The sequence below is a fragment of the Mercenaria mercenaria genome, chromosome 8, assembly GCF_021730395.1.
Source record: "Mercenaria mercenaria strain notata chromosome 8, MADL_Memer_1, whole genome shotgun sequence".
Taxonomy (NCBI): domain Eukaryota; kingdom Metazoa; phylum Mollusca; class Bivalvia; order Venerida; family Veneridae; genus Mercenaria; species Mercenaria mercenaria.
In genome coordinates, this window is record NC_069368.1 from 8,633,190 (window position 1) to 8,654,674 (window position 21,485).

Here is a 21,485-nt window from a genome sequence, read left to right on the forward strand (position 1 = left end):
TTTTGCATGAAATTCATGTGCGCCAGTAATTAACAATGTTCTTTGTGAAATTTTATTGTCATTGGAAATATTGATAACTGGCTAACTCGAAAAACAGCATAAAGTTACAAAAATATTGTTGGTTGCACCGCACGACTGAATCAAATTTAGCGCGAGCGCCCAATTGGGTTGTTACAATGCAACTGACGTGCTGAAGATATAGCCTTTCAAACGGCTATTGTGGGACTACTGACTTCATGGTTGATTGATTTTTAAAAATTTATCACGTGAAGATCTTCAAGTGTAATTTTGGTATAAAGGAACAATTCAAAATTGAAAAATTATTTTTTTTATTTCAAAATATACCAGTTATACATCTGGATAGTTTTTTTTTGCTGTTCAGTATAGTTATATCAATCAAACCAAGCCTGCAACATTTTCATTTTTGTCGTGTTGAGCGACCTGTTGAGTTACCACTTTTTCTTTTTTGTTTGTAGCCTGTGATATCTTCTGATTATAATTATAGAGATTGTAAACAATAGAATAGAATATTTTATTAAGCCAATCAAGAGTCATATATAATGACATGTATAATCACAATTGTAAAACATACAGGGAGAATATAATTGACAAAAATAGAAATAAGGAAATGAACTGTGATATTAAATTTGTGTGGATATAATACTACATTATTTGTGTAAAAATGATATTATTGTTTTATCTGTAACTTATTGTATGACATATATCATCACGAATACATCGAATCAAATCAAACCAAAATAAAGATCAGAAAAGGGTGTTTTTGACTGAAAACATTTTTACTAACAAAACCCCAAACTTGTCATTAATCCTTTCATTGTTCCCGGAAATGGTTCAAAGTTTGAAAAAAAATTCAAGAAATGTATCATTAGCGGAATACTGTAAAGACTAGTATGCACGGATATAAATATATGCCAGAACGACTGACCGAGAGATAAGCGTCTTTTCTGTTCTGCAAGCTCTTCACTTTGGTTCTGGTGTTTAGGCTCAGAACCAGTCCAGAAAACAAAGTATGGCCGACGTTTTGGATTTGGAAGGCGGAGAAGCCGAGTTTGAGATAGATGAAGTCGGTGATGGTACTGTATTTCTAAAGCATTTGTAATAAATAAATTTTTCTTCGCTACAGGCATAATTCAATGCTTTAATTTCTGATCCACATTGAAAGAATTTGATTTAATCACTAGATTTCGCGACATAAAGGGGACGCTGACGATGTCTTATAAGTTTCTGTTGTTTAATTATGTACCTAGTTTGTTGCAGATATGTTGCATGTTATTAGCCGCTACCTGTTCTAGGGTTAACCCAGTCATGTACTAGGTGGGGACCAGTATCAGGACAGGAATAGTTTCCAAACTTGCTTATTAAGCATTACATATGATACAAATTAAAATAAAAATAACTTGGTTGCCTTCAGTTTTGGTAGAAATATTTCCCCTTTTCAGATTTTTGTGACGCATATTTTTTGAAGTCCAAAAACATATGTTTTAATGCTAAGTTTAAAACACAAAAAGGTTCAATGGCTTTCTAATGCTCTAAATAATTGCGCTAGTACATGAATGTATAGATTTTACGGTGCTTTCACTTACAACATTGTAGAAAAATGTTAGTTGTAAAAAAAGTGTTCATACATCTGCACTAGAAACAAATTATTCACCCTAAATATATAGAATAAAGGTATTGGCGCACAAGTTTGGAGCAATAGAAAGCCATTGAACCCTTTTCCTTTTTAAACATTGCATTAAAAACTATTTTTTGGGCTTCAAAAATTATGCATCATAAGAATCTGAAAAAAGGGAAGTAGTTCTAACAAAACTGAAGGCAACAAAGTTATTTCTATCTGAACATGTATCATATGTTATGCTTAATAAATGGACCAGTTTTGAAAGAATTATCTTCATTATTTTTCAAGAAATATTAGTTTATATATCGAAAGCCCGATCGGGCAATGTTACCAGCCTGGTAAATGTCGTTCAATGATTCCCTCCACTATCAGGGCATGAACATTGCGCTTCGGCATTATTTTGTTTACATTTGGGGCTCAAGTGGGGTGAAAAAATGAGAATGGGGGAGGGGAACCACAATCGGGTTCGACTTCAATGCTTTCCTGTGCATATCAAAATTCAGATTTCATGAGGAAAATAAAAAGATTTTTCTGGCTTGGAGAAACAGCTCTGAGCTGATATTCAGCTGTAAACCTAGCAAAAACTTACTGTTCTATACCTTCTAAGGATCTTCTGATAAATAGATTTTATTTACATATGGGTGGTTTTCAAAATAATGAAGCTTTTTCTTCTCTCTCACCTTACTTTAATTCAGTTCAGTTTTAGAATGTGTTTTGGAGCAAAATATATCCAAATCAATGTACTCAATAAATGTGTGCAATTTTATCTTGATGGCTCAAGCAGTTTTAAAGTTATATTAAATTATATAGCTAATTCTGTCCCCTGTGCACCCAAAAAAGTGTGACATTTTGTATGAAGTATAGTTTTCAACTGAGCTTTACTTTTTAAAACCATGATTTATTGTTACAGCTTTGGCTTTTTAATGTAACTTAAACTCTGCACATTTAAATAAAATACTTCTTTTCATTACCTACATCTTATTGTTACCAATATTTCACATCTTGTGATGGAACCCTTTTCACGAAAAATAGTGAAAAAAATACTAAATTTAAATGTTGAACACTACAATTTCATAACCCTATTACTTTTCTAAAGTCTTAATGTTTTTCTAAGATCTTTATCCTTTCAGCTGTGAAGACACAGTATGATTTTTTTCTTTAATAAATCGACTTTCTCAGAAACTTGATGAATGTCTATACACCTAAAAATGTCCCCTATGCACCTTTTCAGTTGTTAAGTGTCAGATTTCTTTTATTCTTTAAATAAAATGGGATTTTACTTTATTTTCCTTGAAAGGGAGTTACAACAGATACAAAAGCAGCCTTCAACTTCACATATTACCGACTGTTAAACATTCACAAGGCCAAAAGTGATGTCCCCTGTGCACCCTTTTTTTTGACATATATCAATTATCATAGCATTACTGTAATTTGTGGTGGCATTTCTATATTCTTAGCAGTGTGTATGCAAAATTTAGGCATTACTTGATAATTTAGCATTATATAAGAAACCCTGGACAATTAAAAATTCATTGTTTGCATTTTTTTCCGAAGTTGCCAATTTTCAAGTTTAAAAGTGGAAATATCAAGTTTATTGCTTCTTAAGCTCTTAAGTTTACCTAAATATGTAAATGTTCACTAGTAAATATTATGTAGTTAAAAGAATTTTACTTACCATGAACATATTCTATGAATAAATATTTTGATACAATTTGTCCCCTGTGCACCCTTTTTAGTAACATTATAAAGTATGTATGAATTTTACTATTCCATTTTATCATGCATGGTATTTTGTCATTTTTCTAATATGAATAAGCAGTTCATGTAAATTAAATCATTTCAATTTGTTAGTTATGTAAAAAGTCACTTATTTTTCATTTAAAGCATTACATTTTGTTGAATTTTCATGTTTTTGTAGTGAAAATTTTCAATTTTGTAGTTATTTTGTGGAATAAACTATTTTTTGATAGTATTTGTCTAAAGTTTATTACCAGTAGTCTTTTTATGAATAGAAAACTAATAATGGATGAATATTACACTGATCTTCAGTATGTGTCCCCTGTGCATCTTTAAAATAACTCAATTTTGAGTAGACAATTCTAGAAATTAGAATTACTGGACATTCTTGAAATTTGGCATGTGGTTTATAAACATGCAACATGTCAGAAAAAAGTTGGTTTTATAATTATATGATAGTTATTTTGCATTCAGCAACAACTTTTCTAGGTAAAGTTTTATTTTCATGTCAAATTTGTGCAGAAAGGGTGATTTTAAAAACCAATGTCCACAAACATATGTTTAAATAAGTTTCAAACCATACACATACACCCATTACTTATCATTTATGTTGAAAAAATTACTGTTATACATATTTCCTTGTCATAAAACCATGCAACATTTATCACCCACCTTACTGGAAATTCACTGAACTTTCGAATTAAAGGCTGAAATATTTTCTGATTGGCATTTCTCAACACTTCCCCAAAGTTATTTCCTTGAAATTTGAAGTATTTGCTATAATAAAAAATAGGTGACCACCATAAGAAATAAGTTTGAATTTTCAACCCCTATGTCACACATTTGCTTCATTATTTTGAAAACCACCCATATTCATATTTCAAAAGAACATAGTTTTCACATTCCATAATATATTAATAATCTATTTTGATTACCACTCTGCCATCTATTTGACTTTCTTAAAATGATGATGTTAATTTCAATTGAGCATCCATCTTTGCAGTCAGATCGCCAATTATTTAAATTAAATGATTGGAAATGGCAAAAGGAAAAAGCAACTGACTGCATACGCCCAGTTAAGAGGGCATGCATATAGAATGACACATTTATTTGACCTGTTACCTTTTATTATTTATAGTAAAAAGCTTGGGCTTTTCACATTCATTAATTGTTATGCCTCTTTTTCGACTAAACAATTTTTGGTTTTACGTCTCTGTAACCACTTCAGGGAATGGATTGAAAGTTCATACATTTGCTTACTTTGATAATCTGATTTGCACTACAAAGGTTCCCTAACTCTGTTTTTTTTCCCATAAAGTTACGCCCCCTTTGTTGACTTTTTGTAGTCATTCATAAAATTAACTTTTTCAGTAACAAGTCTTTTGAATTGTTGAGCATTTCTGTCCTCTTGTTTTGCAGCTCTTGTTTTCTTCAAAATTAGGAACAGGTAATTATCTTTAGAAGCGAACTATTTTGGGGCTTTTAGGAATCAAAATAAAGTTGTTCTGAGTAAACGAGACAAAACCTGGGTAAAATAATCAGGTGATGTGATGTATGTTATAACAGTGAAAAGTAGTAGTATTTTATTTTCATTCCAGAGGGACTTCAGAAATTGAAAGAAAAGGCCAAAAAGAGGAAAGGAAGAGGTTTTGGTTCAGGTGAGTTAATTGGTAGTAATTATTTGATTGTCATTGTTGATATATACTTCACATGGGAAAACTTACAGTAACAAAAAATGTTTTAAACCAGAAATATTTCTATTTACAAATTGAAGTAGAAAATTCAGAAGTATATATATACAATGTACGACTTCACGAGTTTCGTCCTTTAAACGGGTTTAGTTTAAACGTATCTTATTTCAAACTTTTAACTTTTAGCCTGCTGGTGGCAAGTGATTTTGCCTTTGCGACTAGTGAAGACCATGGTCTGCACTGTTTGCTGTTCAGTCAGTAAATTTTCAGTGAAAATTAGTGTACTGCCCAGATTGAATGATGGATCAGTCCATTTTAGAAAAATAGAAGGGTAAAGGTTATATAGGTGTGTACAACATAGAAAACAGATTTGATATGGTCATATAAAAAACTTTTTATGGTTAATTGATCAAAAAAAAAATATGGTATTAAGGTAGGAAATATGTTCTTTTCTATAAAAAAAAAAATCATGGAGATGTCATAAAAAGTGAATGCTGCTATAAATCAAATGTTGCTATAAATCAGACTTCTCGTGAATAAATTTTAACCAGTGCTACAGATCATCCCTAAAATTTGCATCTGATAGAAAAAAAAATTTCAAGGTGAATAAAATGTTAGGGTCGGAGCTTAATTTAAACAAGGGTATTTTTTCCTCGCCTAAAGAAAATTCAAAGGAAAAGAGTATCTCCAACTTTTAAATAGGGACTAGATTAATGAAATGTATAATATTTCCTGATATCTCTATATTAAAAAGTTACCTTTATCATTTTCAGAATTCGTAATAAGTAATTAATTATGCCCCCCTTCAAGAAGGAGGGGTATATTGTTTTGCAGATGTCTGTCACTCAGTCTGTCTGTCGGTCAGTCGGTATGTAGATCAATCCATTTCCAGATGATAACTCAATAACGCTTGGGCCTAGGATCATGAAAATTGATAGGAAGGTTGGCCATCACCAGCAGATGACCCCTATTGATTTTAAGGTCAGTAGGTCATAGGTCAAGGTTACAGTGACCCGGAACATTTAAACCGTTTCCAGACAATAACTTGAGAACGCTTGGGCCTAGGATCATGAAACTTGATAGGGAGGTTGGTCATGACTTGTAGATGACCCATATAGATTTTGAGGTCTGTAGGCTAAAGGTCAAGGTCACATTGACCCGGAACAGTTAAACCCTTTCCGGACCATACCTTGAGGATGCATGGGCCTAGGATCAGTAAACTTAATAGGGAGATTGATCATGACCAGCAGATGACCTCTGTTGATTTTGAGGTCAATAGGTCAAAGGTCAATGTCACATTGAACCAGAACAGTAGAACTTCAGTTTACAGTGAGCAAGTAATTTTTGTTCCTTGTGCAATTACTGAATGCATCAAGGGGGGCATTTCGTGTTCGACGAGCTCTTGTTTTAACATACATGTGTAAAACTTGATATACTGGACTGATATTACATTTTATCATTTTGTAATGATTTTCAAAAACTTCAAATACCTTTTGAAAACGGTTAGTAAAAAAACTTTTCCTCTTTCATTTCAGAAGGAACAACCCGCAGTGGAGTGGAAGATTATGAAGCAATGGACGTTGAAGCAACATCAGAAGATGGTGGACCAGGTCCCCAAAGATGTAAGTACAGGAAAATATGTATATGAAGACCATTGTTGGGAGAACCAGATGGTCATTATTGGCAGGTGGTCATTATTGGCAGGTTGTCATTATTGGCAGGTAGTCATTATTAGTCCCCTACTGGTTGAAAACCAGTTTTGGGGACTATAGGAATGCTCTTTTCCGTCATTCCGTCATTCCGTCCGTCCGCAATTTCGTGTCCGGTTCATAACTCTGTCATCCATGAAGGGATTTTAATATTACTTGGCACAAATGTTCCCCATGATGAGACGACGTGTCATGCGCAAAACCCAGACCCCTAGCTCAAAGGTCAAGGTCACAATAGGAGGTCAAAGGTCAACAGGGCTTTTTTCCTGTCCGGTCCACAACTCTCCCATCCTTGAAGGGATTTTAGTATTACTTGGCACAAATGTTCCCCATGATGAGATGATGTGTCGTGCGCAAATCCCGGACCACTAGCTCAAAGGTCAAGGTCACAATTGGAGGTCAAAGGTCAACAGGGCTTTTTTCCTGTCCGGTCCATAACTCTCCCATCCATGAAGAGATTTTAATATCACTTGGCACAAATGTTCCCCATGAGGAGACAACGTGTCATGCGCAAAACCTGGACCCCTAGCTTAAAGGTCAAGGTCACAATTGGAGGTCAAAGGTCAACAAGGCTTTTTTCCTGTCCGGTCCATAACTCTCCCATCTATGAAGGGATTTTAATATTACTTGGCACAAATGTACCTCATAATAAAAGGATGTGTCATGCACAACTTTCAGACCCCTAGCTCAAAGGTCAAGGTCACACTTAGCAGTCAAATGTTAACATAGCATGAACAGGGTCTGTTTCGTGTCCGGTCCATAACTCTGACATTCATTAAGGGATTTTAATATTACTTAGCACAAGTGTTCCCCATGATGAGACGACGTGTCATGCGCAAATCCCGGACCCCTAGCTCAAAGGTCAAGGTCACAATTGGGGGTCAAAGGTCAACAGAGTTTTTTTCCTGTCTCGTCCATAACTCTGCCATCCATGAAGGGATTTTAATATTACTTGGCACAAATGTTTCCCATGATGGGACGACATGTCATGCGCAACACCCAGTACCCTAGCTTAAAGGTCAAGGTCACACTTTGAGATCAAAGGTCAAGAGGATTTTTTTCCTGTCCGGTCTATAACTTTGTCATGCAAAGCAGGATTTAGATATCAGTTGGCACAAATATTCCCCTGGATGAGACAACATGTCATGCGCAAGAACCAGGTCCCTAGGTCTAAGGTCAAGGTCATATTTAGAGGTCAGAGGTCAAATTCAAGAATGACTTTGTACGGAACATTTCTTCTTCATGCATGGAGGGATTTTGATGTAACTTGGACCAAATGTTCACCACCATGAGGCACCCTTGTTTTTAGAATTACGTCCCTTTGTTGTTACTATAAATAGATTTTATTGTAACTTTTTTATTACTGGCGGTAGAGAAAAATCGAGACCACTTTTCTGTGGTACAGCATGCATGTTACATCCAATTTTTAGGTGTATTTTGACCTGTCTCTACCTTGTAAAGAGTTTCTTGTGGACTTATATTATTATTATTATTATTTTTTTTTTTTTTTTTTTTTTTTTTAAAGATTAATTTCCCTTTGTTGTTACTATAAATAACTTACATGATAACATTTTTATAATCAGCCAAAAAAATTCAATATGAAAACAACTGTGGGTTTTTATATATGCACATTTTAATCCAAGTGTGTTGTTATAATGTTATAACATATTGTATATGTAGTACAATATTGTTTATACATCATTGACAGATATCAGTTCATTATGTTATACTGCAGTAGAAAAAATTAGGTGCCTTCCAGTAGGGGACTTTGTATTGCATGGCAATACTTCATTCACTTGTTGTTATTGGCAGGAAGTCATTATTGGCAGGTGATCATTATTGGCAGGTAGTCATTATTGTTCTTTACAGGTACTCATTATTGGCAGGTAGTCATTATTGGAATCTGGTTTAATGCCGTTTTTAGCTCGACTATTCGAAGAATAGGGGAGCTATCCTACTCGCCTCGGCGTTGGCGTTAGTGTGAGCGTCACACAAATGTTAAAGTTTGCGTACCACCCCAAATATTTTCAAAGTCCATTGAGATATTGCTTTCATATTTTGCATACTTGTTAACCATCATGACCCTAGTCTGTAAACAGGAGCAGACAACTCTATCAAGCATTTTGACTGAATTATGGCCCCTTTTCAACTTAGAATATGCTTATTGTAATGTTAAAGTTTGCGTACCACCCCAAATATTGTCAGAGTCCATTGAGATATTGCTTTGATATTTTTCATACTTGTTTACCATGACCCCAGTCTGTAAAAAGGAGGAGGCAACTCTATCAAGCATTTTGACTGAATTATGGCCCCTTTTCGACTTAGAATATGCTTATTGTAATGTTAAAAGTTTTACTCATAGCTTATATTATACTTTCAAGCTCTGAGAATAGTCGAGCTCTGTCAGCTGACAGCTCTTGTTATGCTCCCACTTTAGTGGGGGGCATATAGATTTGCCCTTGTCCGTCCGTCCTTCTGAGAATGTTGTCGTGCCTAGCTCCAAAAGTATTTGATGTAGAGTCACAAAACTTTACAGGAATGTTGGTCAGCATGTGTAGTTGTGCACCTGGGATTTCGCATCTGGATTCATTCAGTCATGGAGTTATGGCCCCTGACTTTGTAAAAATTGGTCATTTTAGTGACCTAGAGTCACCAAAGTTTACAGGAATATTGGTCAGCATGTGCAGTTGTGCACCTGGGGTTTCGCGTCCGTATTCGTTCAGTCGTGTAGTAGTTATGGCCCCTGACTTAGTTAAAAAATTGGTCATTTTAATGTTGTGTCACACGTAGCTCAAAAAGTATTTGACCTAGAGTCACCAAAGTTTACAGGAATGTTGGCCAGCATGTGCAGTTGTGCACCTGGGGTTTTGCGTCCTGATTCATTCAGTCATGTAGGAGTTATGGCCCCTGACTTGTCATGTAGTTGGGGCATCTGTGTCCCAGGGACACATTTCTAGTTTAACATTATTTCAGTTATGTAAGGGCAGGCAGTTAACCTAACCAGTGTTCCTGGATTCTGTACCAGCACAACAATGAAGGATGGGTTTTGTTAATCATAATGTTTTGAATGTTCAGAATGTTTCAGCCATTAAGGCTGGGTTTTGTTTATCATAATGTTTTGAATGTTTCAGCCAATGAAGAATAGGTTTTGTTTATCAGAATGTTTTGAATATTTCAGCCGTTGAAGAATGCATCAAAAAGGATTTATCCCCTTTATCAAATCATTTTGACTCTTTCAACAACTAAAGGATTTATCCTGTTTATCAGAATGTTTTGATTGTTTCAGCCACTGAAGGATGGATTCTATTTATCAAAATGATTTGTTTGTTTCAGCCATTGAAGGATGAATCCTATTTATCAGAATATTTGATTGTTTCAGCCATTGAAGGATGGATCCTGTTTATCAGAATGTTTTGAGTGTTTCAGCCATCAAGGGATGGATCTTGTTTATCAGAATGTTTTGATGTTTCAGCCATCAAAGGATGGATCCTGTTTATCAGAATGTTTTGATTGTTTCAGCCATCAAGGGATGGATCCTGTTTATCAGAATGGTTTTATTGTTTCAGCCATCAAGGGATGGATCCTGTTTTTCCGAATGTTTTGATGTTTCAGCCATCGAAGGATGGATTCTGTTTATCAGAATGTTTTGATTGTTTCAGCCATCAAAGGATGGATCCTGTTTATCAGAATGTTTTTATTGTTTCAGCCATCGAAGGATGGATCCTGTTTATCAGAATGTTTTGATTGTTGCAGCCATCCAGGGATGGATCCTGTTTATCACAAGGTTTTGTTTGTTTCAGCCATCGAGGGTTGAATCCTGTTTATCAGAATGTTTTGATTGTTTCAGCCATCGAAGGATGGATTCTGTTTATCAGAATGTTTTGATTGTTTCAGCCATCGAAGGATGGATTCTGTTTATCCAATGTTTGATTGTTCAGCCATCGAGGGTATGATCCTGTTTATCACAATTTGTTTTGTAGCCATCATTAATGTTATCAATTATTGTCAGCCATCGAAGGATGGATTCTGTTTATCAGAATGTTTTCATTGTTTCAGCCATCGAAGGATGGATTCTGTTTATCAGAAAGTTTTCATTGTTTCAGCTATCGAAGGATGAATTCTGTTTATCAGAATGTTTTCATTGATTCAGCCATCGAAGGATGGATTCTGTTTATCAGAATGTTTTGATTGTTTCAGCAATCGAAGGATGGATCCTGTTTATCAGAATGTTTTTATTGTTCCAGCCATTGAAGGATGGATTCTGTTTATCAGAATGTTTTGATTGTTTCAGCCATTGAAGGATGGATCCTGTTTATCACTGGTGTTCATGAAGAGGCACAAGAAGATGATGTTTATGACAAGTTTGCAGATCATGGGGAAATAAAGAATCTACATCTCAATCTGGACAGACGAACAGGTTTCTTAAAGGTAAGATCAGAGGGCTTTTAGGATAGATTTGAAGGTAAATTTTTTATGAAGGTGGAGGTGTGTGTTAGGGATGGGGGTGTTTGGGAGGGATTCACAGCCTGGGCAGTTAAGATGGTTGGCTTTGAATCAGTTGCTCCTTATCTCTAATAATTATGTCTCCCACCACACCGTGGTGTGGGAGACATATTGATTTACTCCAGTCTGTGTATCTGTCTGTCTGTCTGTCACAAAGCTTGTCCGCACTCTAAGTTGAACATTTCTCATCCGATTTTCACCAAACTTCAACAAAATGTGTCTGCCAATAAGTGCTCGGCCAAGTTCGATAACTAGCCAAATCGGCCTAGGCACTTCGGAATTATGGCCCTTGAATTACCAAAAACACTCAGATTTCTTGTGCAGCTGTTGATTAAGAAAACAGTATATAAAGACTGACTTACTATTTAGATGATAAGGCAGTTGTGGGAGACATGGGCTTTTCTCAAAAGCATCTCTAGTTGAGACATTGCTAGCAATTTAGAATTCTTGAGATGTTCGCTGTTCAATTTAAGGGTAAGGCATATAATGTCTATGCCAGTTTGACAGATACAATATGTCAGAACTAAGTGCCATGTATGGGGAAGTTATTTATTTGAAATCGGTTGTCTGTACTGGTACATAATCTATGAGCACTGGTTTTGTTACCTGACAGTTTTATAAAACTAAAATACTGATAAAAACCTGACATTAAACCAATATCAAGCCAATAAACAAAACAGTAGAATTGTGTTGAAAAGACAAATAATTAGGGGATAATGTGATAAGTAGTTTCTGTTCTTCCTCCAGCAGTAGTAGTGACTACAGTTTCCTAAGGTTCAAGATTCTCTAGTTTTGGATATCTTGGAATGTGTATGACAGTTGTACCAAAACTTATGTACAATTTTATTTTTTGGCTTCTGCAATATTCCCAGTTTAATAGCTTACAGTATGTAATAATTCTATCAACCATATCCAAAACACTCCCAAGGTGCAGAGTCCATATTCATCAACGTTCTATGCATAGAAGTTGGACTTCAAAATGCTGAATTTTTAGCTCGCCTATTCGAAGAATAGGGGAGCTATCCTACTCGCCCGTAGGCATCGGTGTGAGCGTTAGCGTGAGCGTGACACAAATGTTAAAGTTTGCGTACCACCCCAAATATTTTCAAGTCAGTTGAGATATTGCTTTCATATTTTGCATACTTGTTTACCATCATGACCCCAGTCTGTAAAAAGGAGGAGGCAACTCTATCAAGCATTTTGACTGAATTATGGCCCCTTTTCGACTTAGAATAAATGTTAAAGTTTGCGTACCACCTCAAATATTTTCAAAGTCCATTGAGATATTGCTTTCATATTTTGCATACTTGTTTACCATCATCAAAATCTTCAAAATTTTCTAAAAATAAACCAGAAGGCCTGGAGCTTAGATATTTGACACGTAGCATTGCCTAGTGGACCTCTACAAAATTTGTTCAAATCATGTCCCCCGGGGTCAAAATTGACCCTGACCCAGGGGTCACTTGATTTTACATAGAAAATCTTCAAAAAATTTCTAAAAATAAACCAGAAGGCCTAGATCTTACATATTTGACATGTAGCATTGCCTAGTAGACTTCTACGAAATTTATTCAAATCATGACCCCGGGGATCAAATTGACCCCGCCTCAAGGGGTTACTTGATTGTACATAGAAAAATCTTTAAAATTTTCTAAAAATAAACCAGAAGGCCTAGAGCTTAGATATTTGGTATGTAACATTGCCTAGTAGACTTCTACAAACTTTGTGCAAATCATGACTCCCGGGGTAAAATTGGCCCCACCCCAGGGATTACTTGATTTTACATAGGAAAATCTTCAAAAATTTTCTAAAAATAAACCAGAAGGCCTAGAGCTTTGATATTTCACATGTAGCATTGCCTAGTAGACCTCTACAAAATTTGTTCAAATCATGACCCCCGGTGTCAAATTGACCCCGCCCCATGGGGTTACTTGATTGTACATAGAAAAATCTTTAAAAGTTTCTAAAAATAAACCAGAAGGCCTAGAGCTTAGATATTTGACTTGTAGCATTGCCTAGTGGACCTCTACAAAATTTGTTCAAATCATGACTCCCGGGGTCAGAATTGACCCTGCCCCAGTGGTCACTTGATTTTACATTGGAAAATCTTCAAAAAATTTCTAAAAATAAACCAGAAGGCCTATGTCTTAGATATTTGACATGTAGCATTGCCTAGTAGACTTCTACAAAATTTGTTCAAACATAACCCCTGGGGTCAAATTGACTCTGCCCCAATGCCCATAGGGTTACTTGATTGTACATAGAAAATTCTTCAAAAATTTCTAAAAATAAACCAGAAGGCCTAGAGCTTAGATATGTCAAATGTAGCATTGCCTAGGGGACCTCTTCAAAATTTATTCAAATCTTGACCCCCCAGGGTCAAATTGACCCAGGCCCAGGGGTTACTTGATACATAGGGAAATCTTCATAAATTTGCTAAAAATAAACCAGAAGGCCTAGATCTTAGATATTTGATATGTAACATTGCCTAGTAGACTTCTACAAACTTTGTTCAAATCATGACCCCCGGGGTAAAATTGGCCCCACCCCAGGGGTTGATTGTACATTGGAAAATCTTCTAAAAAATTTCTAAAAATCATCATTTAGACATTTGAAACATGTAGCACATATTACTCTGGTGAGCGATCCAGGGTCATCATGACCCTCTTGTGTTATTTAACCTTTGTTATAGGTTTTAATACATTAAATTGTTTTGTTCAGGGATATAGGCTGGTAGAGTACAAGAAGTTAAAAATTTGAAATTGTGTTATACAGGGTTATGCACTGTTAGAGTATGAGACATTTAAAGAGGCACAGAGTGCCATGGATACTCTCAATGGAAGTGAAATCCTCGGACAGAAAATCAGCGTCGACTGGGCTTTTGTGAGAGGAGCACGAAAAACTAAGTAAGATATTTAAGAAACTTCTTTTTTGTAGCTTCATCATCCTTACCTTTGGAGGGAAGACAGTTCTGATTTCTTGACATAGTAGTGAGGTTGAAATTTAAAGAAGTGAACATTTCAGTAAACTACCGAGAATATTCAAAAACATTTAGTTGCTCAGTATACATGATTCTAAACCTAACACCTTCATAGATGCTTATAAAGAATAAAACTTAGAAACATACATGTACCCATAGTCCTGTATGAGTATGAACTCTCAATCCATTTACATAAATATTAGATTAATTACTATTGTTATAAAACTAAACAAGGATTAGTGCAATGCTAGACTGTGTATCTTTTCATGAAATAGCTTTCATTGAATGAATGAACGTAGGGATATCCATTGCACTGTACATAAGTTTTTTTTCCAGATAAGTTCAAGCTAATTTAAGTAATAATTCAAGTTCAGTGGTCAGTATCAGGTGAGCGACTTGGAGCCATCATGGACATTTCATCCTTAGGTGATACTGATATCTCAAAATTTTCTACTGATGTATGATTATTATGTCTCCCCATAATTTGGGGAGACATTGTTTTTGCCCTGTCCATCCATCTGTCCGTCACACTTCATTTCCGATCAATAACTCGAAAACCATTTGATCTAGAACCTTCAAACTTCATAGGGTGGCAGGGCTTATGGAGTAGATGACCCTATTATTTTTGGGATTACTAGATCAGAGGTCAAGGTCACGGGCCTGAACTTTGAAAACCGTTTCTGATCAATAACTGGAGAACTACTTGACCCAGAATGTTGAAACTTCATCGGATGATTGGACATGTAGAGTAGATGACCCCTATTGATTTTTGGGTCACTCGATCAAAGGTCAAGGTCACATGGGCCTGAACATGGAAACTGTTTCCAATTCATAACTTGAGAACCACTAGGCTCAGAATGTTGAAACTTAGTGGGATGATTGGACATGCCAAGTAGATGATCCCTATTGCAGCCAACCATCAGTGTCTCTTTGACTTTCACTCCTGTCCCTGTTGACTTCTTGCCTATTAGACTATGCATTGGGGGAGACATGTGCTTTTCTACAAAAGCACCCTCTAGTTATAGACTTTCATCTTAGCCATATTTTCAGTTCATTGATACCAAGATATATAATAACATCTATTCAAGAGATCTGCATTTAGTATTTACATCTTTTCCCATTTCAGGAGCCGGAGAGAAGAGAGGAATAGACGAAGATGATTTGCTCATTATTATCAGTGTTTGGTGTACATGTCATTTATGGGAGAAGCAAATTATCGCTTCATTTCCAGGAACTTTTCATTTTAACAGAAATGACTTTTTTTGGTAGAAATGTCTACCACTGTGGTCAACACAGAGTGGCTGAAAGAATATTATGTGAATTTAAGAAAAAATTTATTTTAGACTGGAATTTATTTCAGTAGTTTTTCTCTCTGTAGAATATCTTCAGTACATACAAAAATTTTAAGTCTGATTTCAAGAAACATGTGAATCTTTGTAAAAAAAGGTATTTTAATGAATTCAGTACATACAAAAATTTTAAGTCTGATTTCAAGAAACATGTGAATCATTGTAAAAAAGGTATTTTAATGAAATCAAGTTTTCATGTTACAAAATTGCGGTTTGTATAGATTTTCATTTGTTTCGATAACTTGAGTAGACTTAGCAAAATAAGACCTCTTTTCTTGAAGCATGCCAGGTTTAATTTGCCAACTTTTGATTTACTTTTAGCTCAGCTTTTTAAGATATTGTGTAATTTGAAATAGTTTTATTATAACGTAAAAGGAAAGAAAACCAAGATGAAAGTAATCATATTTCAGATGAAATTAAATTTTTCTGTGATGTTATTTACTAGGGCAAGAAAGTTAATAATAACAATGATTCAGAGAATGTAAATAAGAACTCTTATTGAGGAGCTGGCATGTACAAGACCTGTACTTTCAGAGGTTAATATTTAATCTCCCGCCACGAGTGGTGAGGGGTTATGGGAATGGCGTCCGTCCGTCTGTAAAAATTGTATCAACTCCATTAACTAAAAGCCTTGAAGGGTTTTCATGAAACTTTGGTCAAATGATCACCTTATCAAGACAATGTGCAGAACTCCTGAGTCAGCCATGTCGGCTCAAGATCAAGGTGACAACTCAAGGTCAAAGGTTTGAGCCTTCCATTTTGTGTCCGCTCTGTATCTCCTAAACCCCTTGAAGGATTTTCATGAAACTTGGGTCAAATGATCACCTCATCAAAAGGATGTGCAGAACTTATTAGTCAGCCATGTTGGCTCAAGGTCAAGGTCACAACTCAAGGTCAAAGGTTTGAGGACTATAAAATATACTTAAGAATGTCAGTTTTCCCAACCAATCTCATCTCAGTATCCATAACAGCATTGGGGGATATAGCTGTCTTTCAGACTGCCTTGTTCTGCTTAATTATTTTTTATAAATTGACTACAGTTTGTTTTGTGAACGTTCACTCAAATGTCTGCTAATAAAAGTTCTGAAGACTCGTCACTATGATGCAATACTAAAGGTTTTCAGAATTTTACAGTATTACGCAATATTAACAAAGGTAACTCAGATTTTTAAAGGTTTTAATGATAATACTGTAGAGTTAGTTTCAGACATAAAACTTAATGAATCTGGCCACTATATTGTATTTAATTTTTATTTTTCACAGTTGACATGAGGCAAGCCTCCTTATGTATTTTTCTCATACCACAGAAAAAGTACAAATACAAAATACTTGTAGTTGTACTACCCTCCTCATTAGTACATATTTCTCATTGTATATAGAATGCAGTTGTGTTAATACTACATCAGTAATAAAAGTCATTAATGTATTTAAGTCTTTCCATTGTGATTGCTGGTGGGTTTGGCTTGGACTGTATAAATCATTAGCTTTGATTAACTGTGTTCAATATTCTTCTAGATTCTATATCACAACTTAACCTTACACTTTGGCTGTATTTTCTCATTATCAAACCTTGTGAGGGGCCTCCGTGGCCGAGTGGTTAGAGATTTGACTTCAAACCATTTGCCCCTCATCGATGTGGGTTCGAAACCTCAGTTGGGGCGTAGAATTCTTCACGTGAGGAAGCCATCCAGCTGGCTTGCGGAAGGTCGGTGGTTCTACCCAGGTGCCCGCTCGTGATGAAATTGTGCACGGAGGGGCACCTGGGGTCTTCCTCCACCATTAAAGCTGGAAAGTCGCCATATGACCTAAATTGTGTTGGTGCGACGTTAAACCCAACAAAATAAATAAATAAACAAACCTTGTGAATTACTGTGGAAAGCACAACTGTAAAGTCACAGGGGACTGAACATAGAAAACTCTTTCCAATCAATAACTTGAAAACCACTTGACCCAGAATGTTGAAACTTAATAGGATAATTGGACATGCAGAGTAAATGACCCCAAATGATTTTGGGGTCACTTGATCAAAGGTCAAGGTCACAGCAGCCCGAACATGGAAAACCGTAATAACTTGTGCTCTGGTGTACTAAAAACAAGAGACAGCCTTGGCATCTTGATGTAGTTGGTGTCACTGTGTGGCGGCTGTATAATATGTCCCTGTACTTTAATTCAGTGTTATATTTCATGATAAGATTATGAAGTCTGTTCACTATATCTGTTTATTATGACACAAGTCCACTTAACCCTTACACTGTTAAATTTCTATAATGAACTTGTACATCTTTCAGTTTGGACAGTAACATTGTTACAAGAGGGCCATGATGGCCCTGTATCGCTCACCTGTTATCATTGCACTTGAGGACAAGAAGGTCCTCAGTAAAAATATTTAAGTCCAAAAGACAGGAACAACAAAGGGAAGAAATTTAACCAAAAAGAAAAAACAATTCTTATAAGGTACAGATATGTCAAAATGCACCTAAAAATTGGAGGTACCATCCATGTTGTACCACAGAAAAGTGGTCTCGGTTTTTCCCTACGGCCAATAATAAAAAAGTTACTAAAAATAAGCTATTTATAGTAACGTAAAAGGGAAGTAATTAAGAAAAAATATTGAAAGTGAACAAAAGAAGGCTCTGCCAAATAAATCTGTTGACATAAATGAAATTTCAGATCAGTATCTTCATTAGTTACAGAGATATACCCATTTTAATTTGAAATAAAGGGAGGTAATTTGACATAAAATCAGTCCATAGTTATCTACCCTGATTGTCAGTCCAACTAATGACAATAATGAAATTTCAAATAAGTACTTACTGATATAAATCCATTTTTATTAGCTCACCTGTCACAAAGTGACAAGGTGAGCTTTTGTGATCGCGCGGTGTCCGTCGTCTGACCGTGCGTGCGTCCGTAAACTTTTGCTTGTGACCCCTCTAGAGGTCACATTTTTCATGGGATCTTTATGAAAGTTGGTCAGAATGTTCATCTTGATGTATCTAGGTCAAGTTCGAAACTGGGTCACTGGCCATCAAAAACTAGGTCAGTAGGTCTAAAAATAGAAAAACCTTGTGACCTCTCTAGAGGCCATATATTTCAAAAGATCTTCATGAGAATTGGTCAGAATGTTCATCTTAATGATTTCTAGGTCAAGTTCGAAACTGGGTCACGTGCCGTCAAAAACTAGGTCAGTAGGTCGAAAAATAGAAAAACCTTGTGACCTCTCTAGAGGCCATATTTTTCACAAGATCTTCATGAAAATTGGTCAGAACGTTTACCTTGATGATATCTAGGTCAAGTTTGAAACTGGGTCACGTGCCGTCAAAAACTAGGTCAATAGGTCAAATAATAGAAAAACCTTGTGACCTCTCTAAAGGCCATATTTTTCATGGGATCTATATGAAAGTTGGTCTGAATGTTCATCTTGATGATATCTAGGTCAAGTTCGAAACTGGGTCACGTGTGGTCAAAAACTAGGTCAGTAGGTCTAAAAATAGAAAAACCTTATGTAGAGATAGGCCCTAAAATTTTCAATGATAATATTACATTAAATAAAGTCTAGAAAGTAATTTCCAAGTCCTTGAAATAACCAAAAATGATTTCACAAATGTGGAGTTTATGATAGTTTTGTTATTATCAATAACAGAAGTTTTAATTTTTAATTTAAAGTTGTGATCCACAAAGAATGACAACTCTTGCCTTAGGCTAGTACTTATAAGTAGAGATCTATTGGTTTACTTCCCTTGCAATTACACAATTGAGTGGAAAATGAAAACTGTTTTAAACACAATATCATACTTTTTTGCACAACAAAATCATTAAGGATTTATTTATTTGTGTTTGATTTACCCCTTAAGACATGGTTCCTATGATTCTGTCAACTTACATATGGTAAAAAATTAACTTTTAACAAGCCAATAATAAAACGAAGTACCAGTAGGTAAATAATAGTGCAGATAATACAGTTTTGCTTGTATCAAAATGTCACAATAGATCCACTTTTGTAATACAGAACACCTGGTAGGATTAGTAAAGGTGCAATTATATTGATCTCTATTTCCTATGCCTACCTTATGACCTCTCTAGAGGCCATATATTTCATGAGATCTTCATGAAAATTGGTCAGAATGTTCACCTTGATGATATCTAGGTCAAGTTCGAAAGTGGGTCACTTGCCATCAAAAACTAGGTCAGTAGGTCAAATAATAGAAAAACCTTGTGACCTCTCTAGAGGCCATATTTTTCATGGGATCTGTATGAAAGTTGGTCTGAATGTTCATCTTGATGATATTTAGGTCAAGTTCGAAAGTGGATCAAGTGCCTTCAAAAACTAGGTCAGTAGGTCAAATAATAGAAAAACCCTGTGACCTCTCTAGAGGCCATATTTTCCATGGGATCTGTATGAAAGTTGGTCTGAATGTTCATCTTGATGATATCTAGGTCAAGTTCGAAAGTGGGTCATGTGCCGTCTAGAACTAGGTCAGTAGGTCAAATAATAGAAAAACCTTGTGACCTATCTACAGGCCATATTTTTCAGGGGATCTGTATGAAAATTGGTCTGAGTGTTCATCTTGATGAGGTCAAGTTCGAAACAGGGTCATGTGCGGTCAAAAACTAGGTCAGTAGGTCTAAAATTATTAAAATCTTTTGACCTCTCTAGAGGCCATATTTTTCAATGGATCTTCATGAAAATTGATCTGAATGTTAACCTTGATGATATCTAGTTCAGTTTCAAACTGGGTCACATGCGGTCAAAACTAGGCCAGTAGGTATAAAAATAGAAAAAAGCTGTGACCTCTCTAGAGGCCATATGTTTCATGAGATCTTCATGAAAATTAGTGAGAATGTTCACCTTGATGATATCTAGGTCAAGTTCGAAAACAGGGTCACGTACCTTCGAAAACTAGGTCAATAATAGAAAAACCTTGTGACCTCTCTAGAGACCATATTTTTCAATGGATCTTCATGAAAATTGGTCAGAATTTTTATCTTGATAATATCTAGGTCAGATTCAAAACTGGGTCACATGAGCTCAAAAACTAGGTCACTATGTCAAATAATAGAAAAAACGACGTCATACTCAAAACTGGGTCATGTGGGAAGAGGTGAGCGATTCAGGACCATCATGGTCCTCTTGTTACAATCAGGGGAGGTAATCAGATATAAAATAACTCTGGAACCTACGATTGGATCTGATTTGTCATGGAATATAAGATTTATTGTTGTTGAAGATATTTTGGAAGTTTGTATCAAATAAAACCATAAATGAAGTCTCTATATGGCTGCAAAAGCCAAAATAGCCAATTTTGGACCTTTAAGGGGCCATTACTCTGGAACCCATGATGGAATTAGGCCAGTTCAAGAAAGGAACCAAGACCTTGTGGTGATACAAGTTGTGTGCAAGTTTGGTTAAAATCAATTCATAAATGAACCTGCTTTTGTGCAGACAAGTTCAAAATAGCTAATTTTGGTCCTTTCAGGGGCCATAACTCTGGAACCCATTATGGGATCTAGCCCGTTCAAGAAAGGAACTGAGATCTTATAGTGACACAGGTTTTGTGCAAGTTTGATTAAATTCAAATTATAAATGAAGCTGCTATTGTGCAGACAAGGTCAAAATAGCTAATTTTGGCCCTTTAAGGGGCCATAACTCTAGAACCCATAAAGGAATCTCGCCAGTTCAAGAAAGGAACCAAGATCTTATGGTGATACAAGTTATGTGCAAGTTTGGTTAAAATAAAATCATAAATGAAGCTGCTATTGTGCAGACAAGGTCAAAATAGCTAATTCTGGCCCTTTCAGGGGCCATAACTCTGGAACCCATAATGGAATCTGGCCAGTTCAAGAAAGGAACCAAGATCTTATGGTGATACAAGTTGT

General features: G+C 35.7%; 1 protein-coding gene across 1 annotated transcript; it reads left to right on the forward strand.

Annotated features, from left to right (window-relative positions):
* The first annotated feature begins 955 nt into the window (after positions 1-955).
* LOC123523094 (RNA-binding protein 8A-like) lies at positions 956-17,034 on the forward strand. Its single transcript, XM_053549342.1, has 6 exons — positions 956-1,094; positions 4,975-5,034; positions 6,603-6,689; positions 11,068-11,204; positions 14,055-14,185; positions 15,386-17,034. The coding sequence occupies exons 1-6, from the start codon at positions 1,031-1,033 to the stop codon at positions 15,417-15,419; spliced, it is 513 nt and encodes a 170-aa protein (XP_053405317.1). The 5' UTR covers positions 956-1,030; the 3' UTR covers positions 15,420-17,034.
* Positions 17,035-21,485: the final 4,451 nt, after the last annotated feature.

What these genes read in the sequence shown, in the direction of transcription:
- LOC123523094 (XM_053549342.1), top strand. Translation starts at nt 1,031, where the DNA reads ATGGCCGACGTTTTGGATTTGGAAGGCGGAGAAGCCGAGTTTGAGATA. An exon ending in GACGAACAGGTTTCTTAAAG is followed by an intron (nt 11,205 to 14,054) that starts GTAAGATCAGAG and finishes TGTGTTATACAG; the next exon opens with GGTTATGCACTGTTAGAGTA. An exon ending in AGAGGAGCACGAAAAACTAA is followed by an intron (nt 14,186 to 15,385) that starts GTAAGATATTTA and finishes TTCCCATTTCAG; the next exon opens with GAGCCGGAGAGAAGAGAGGA.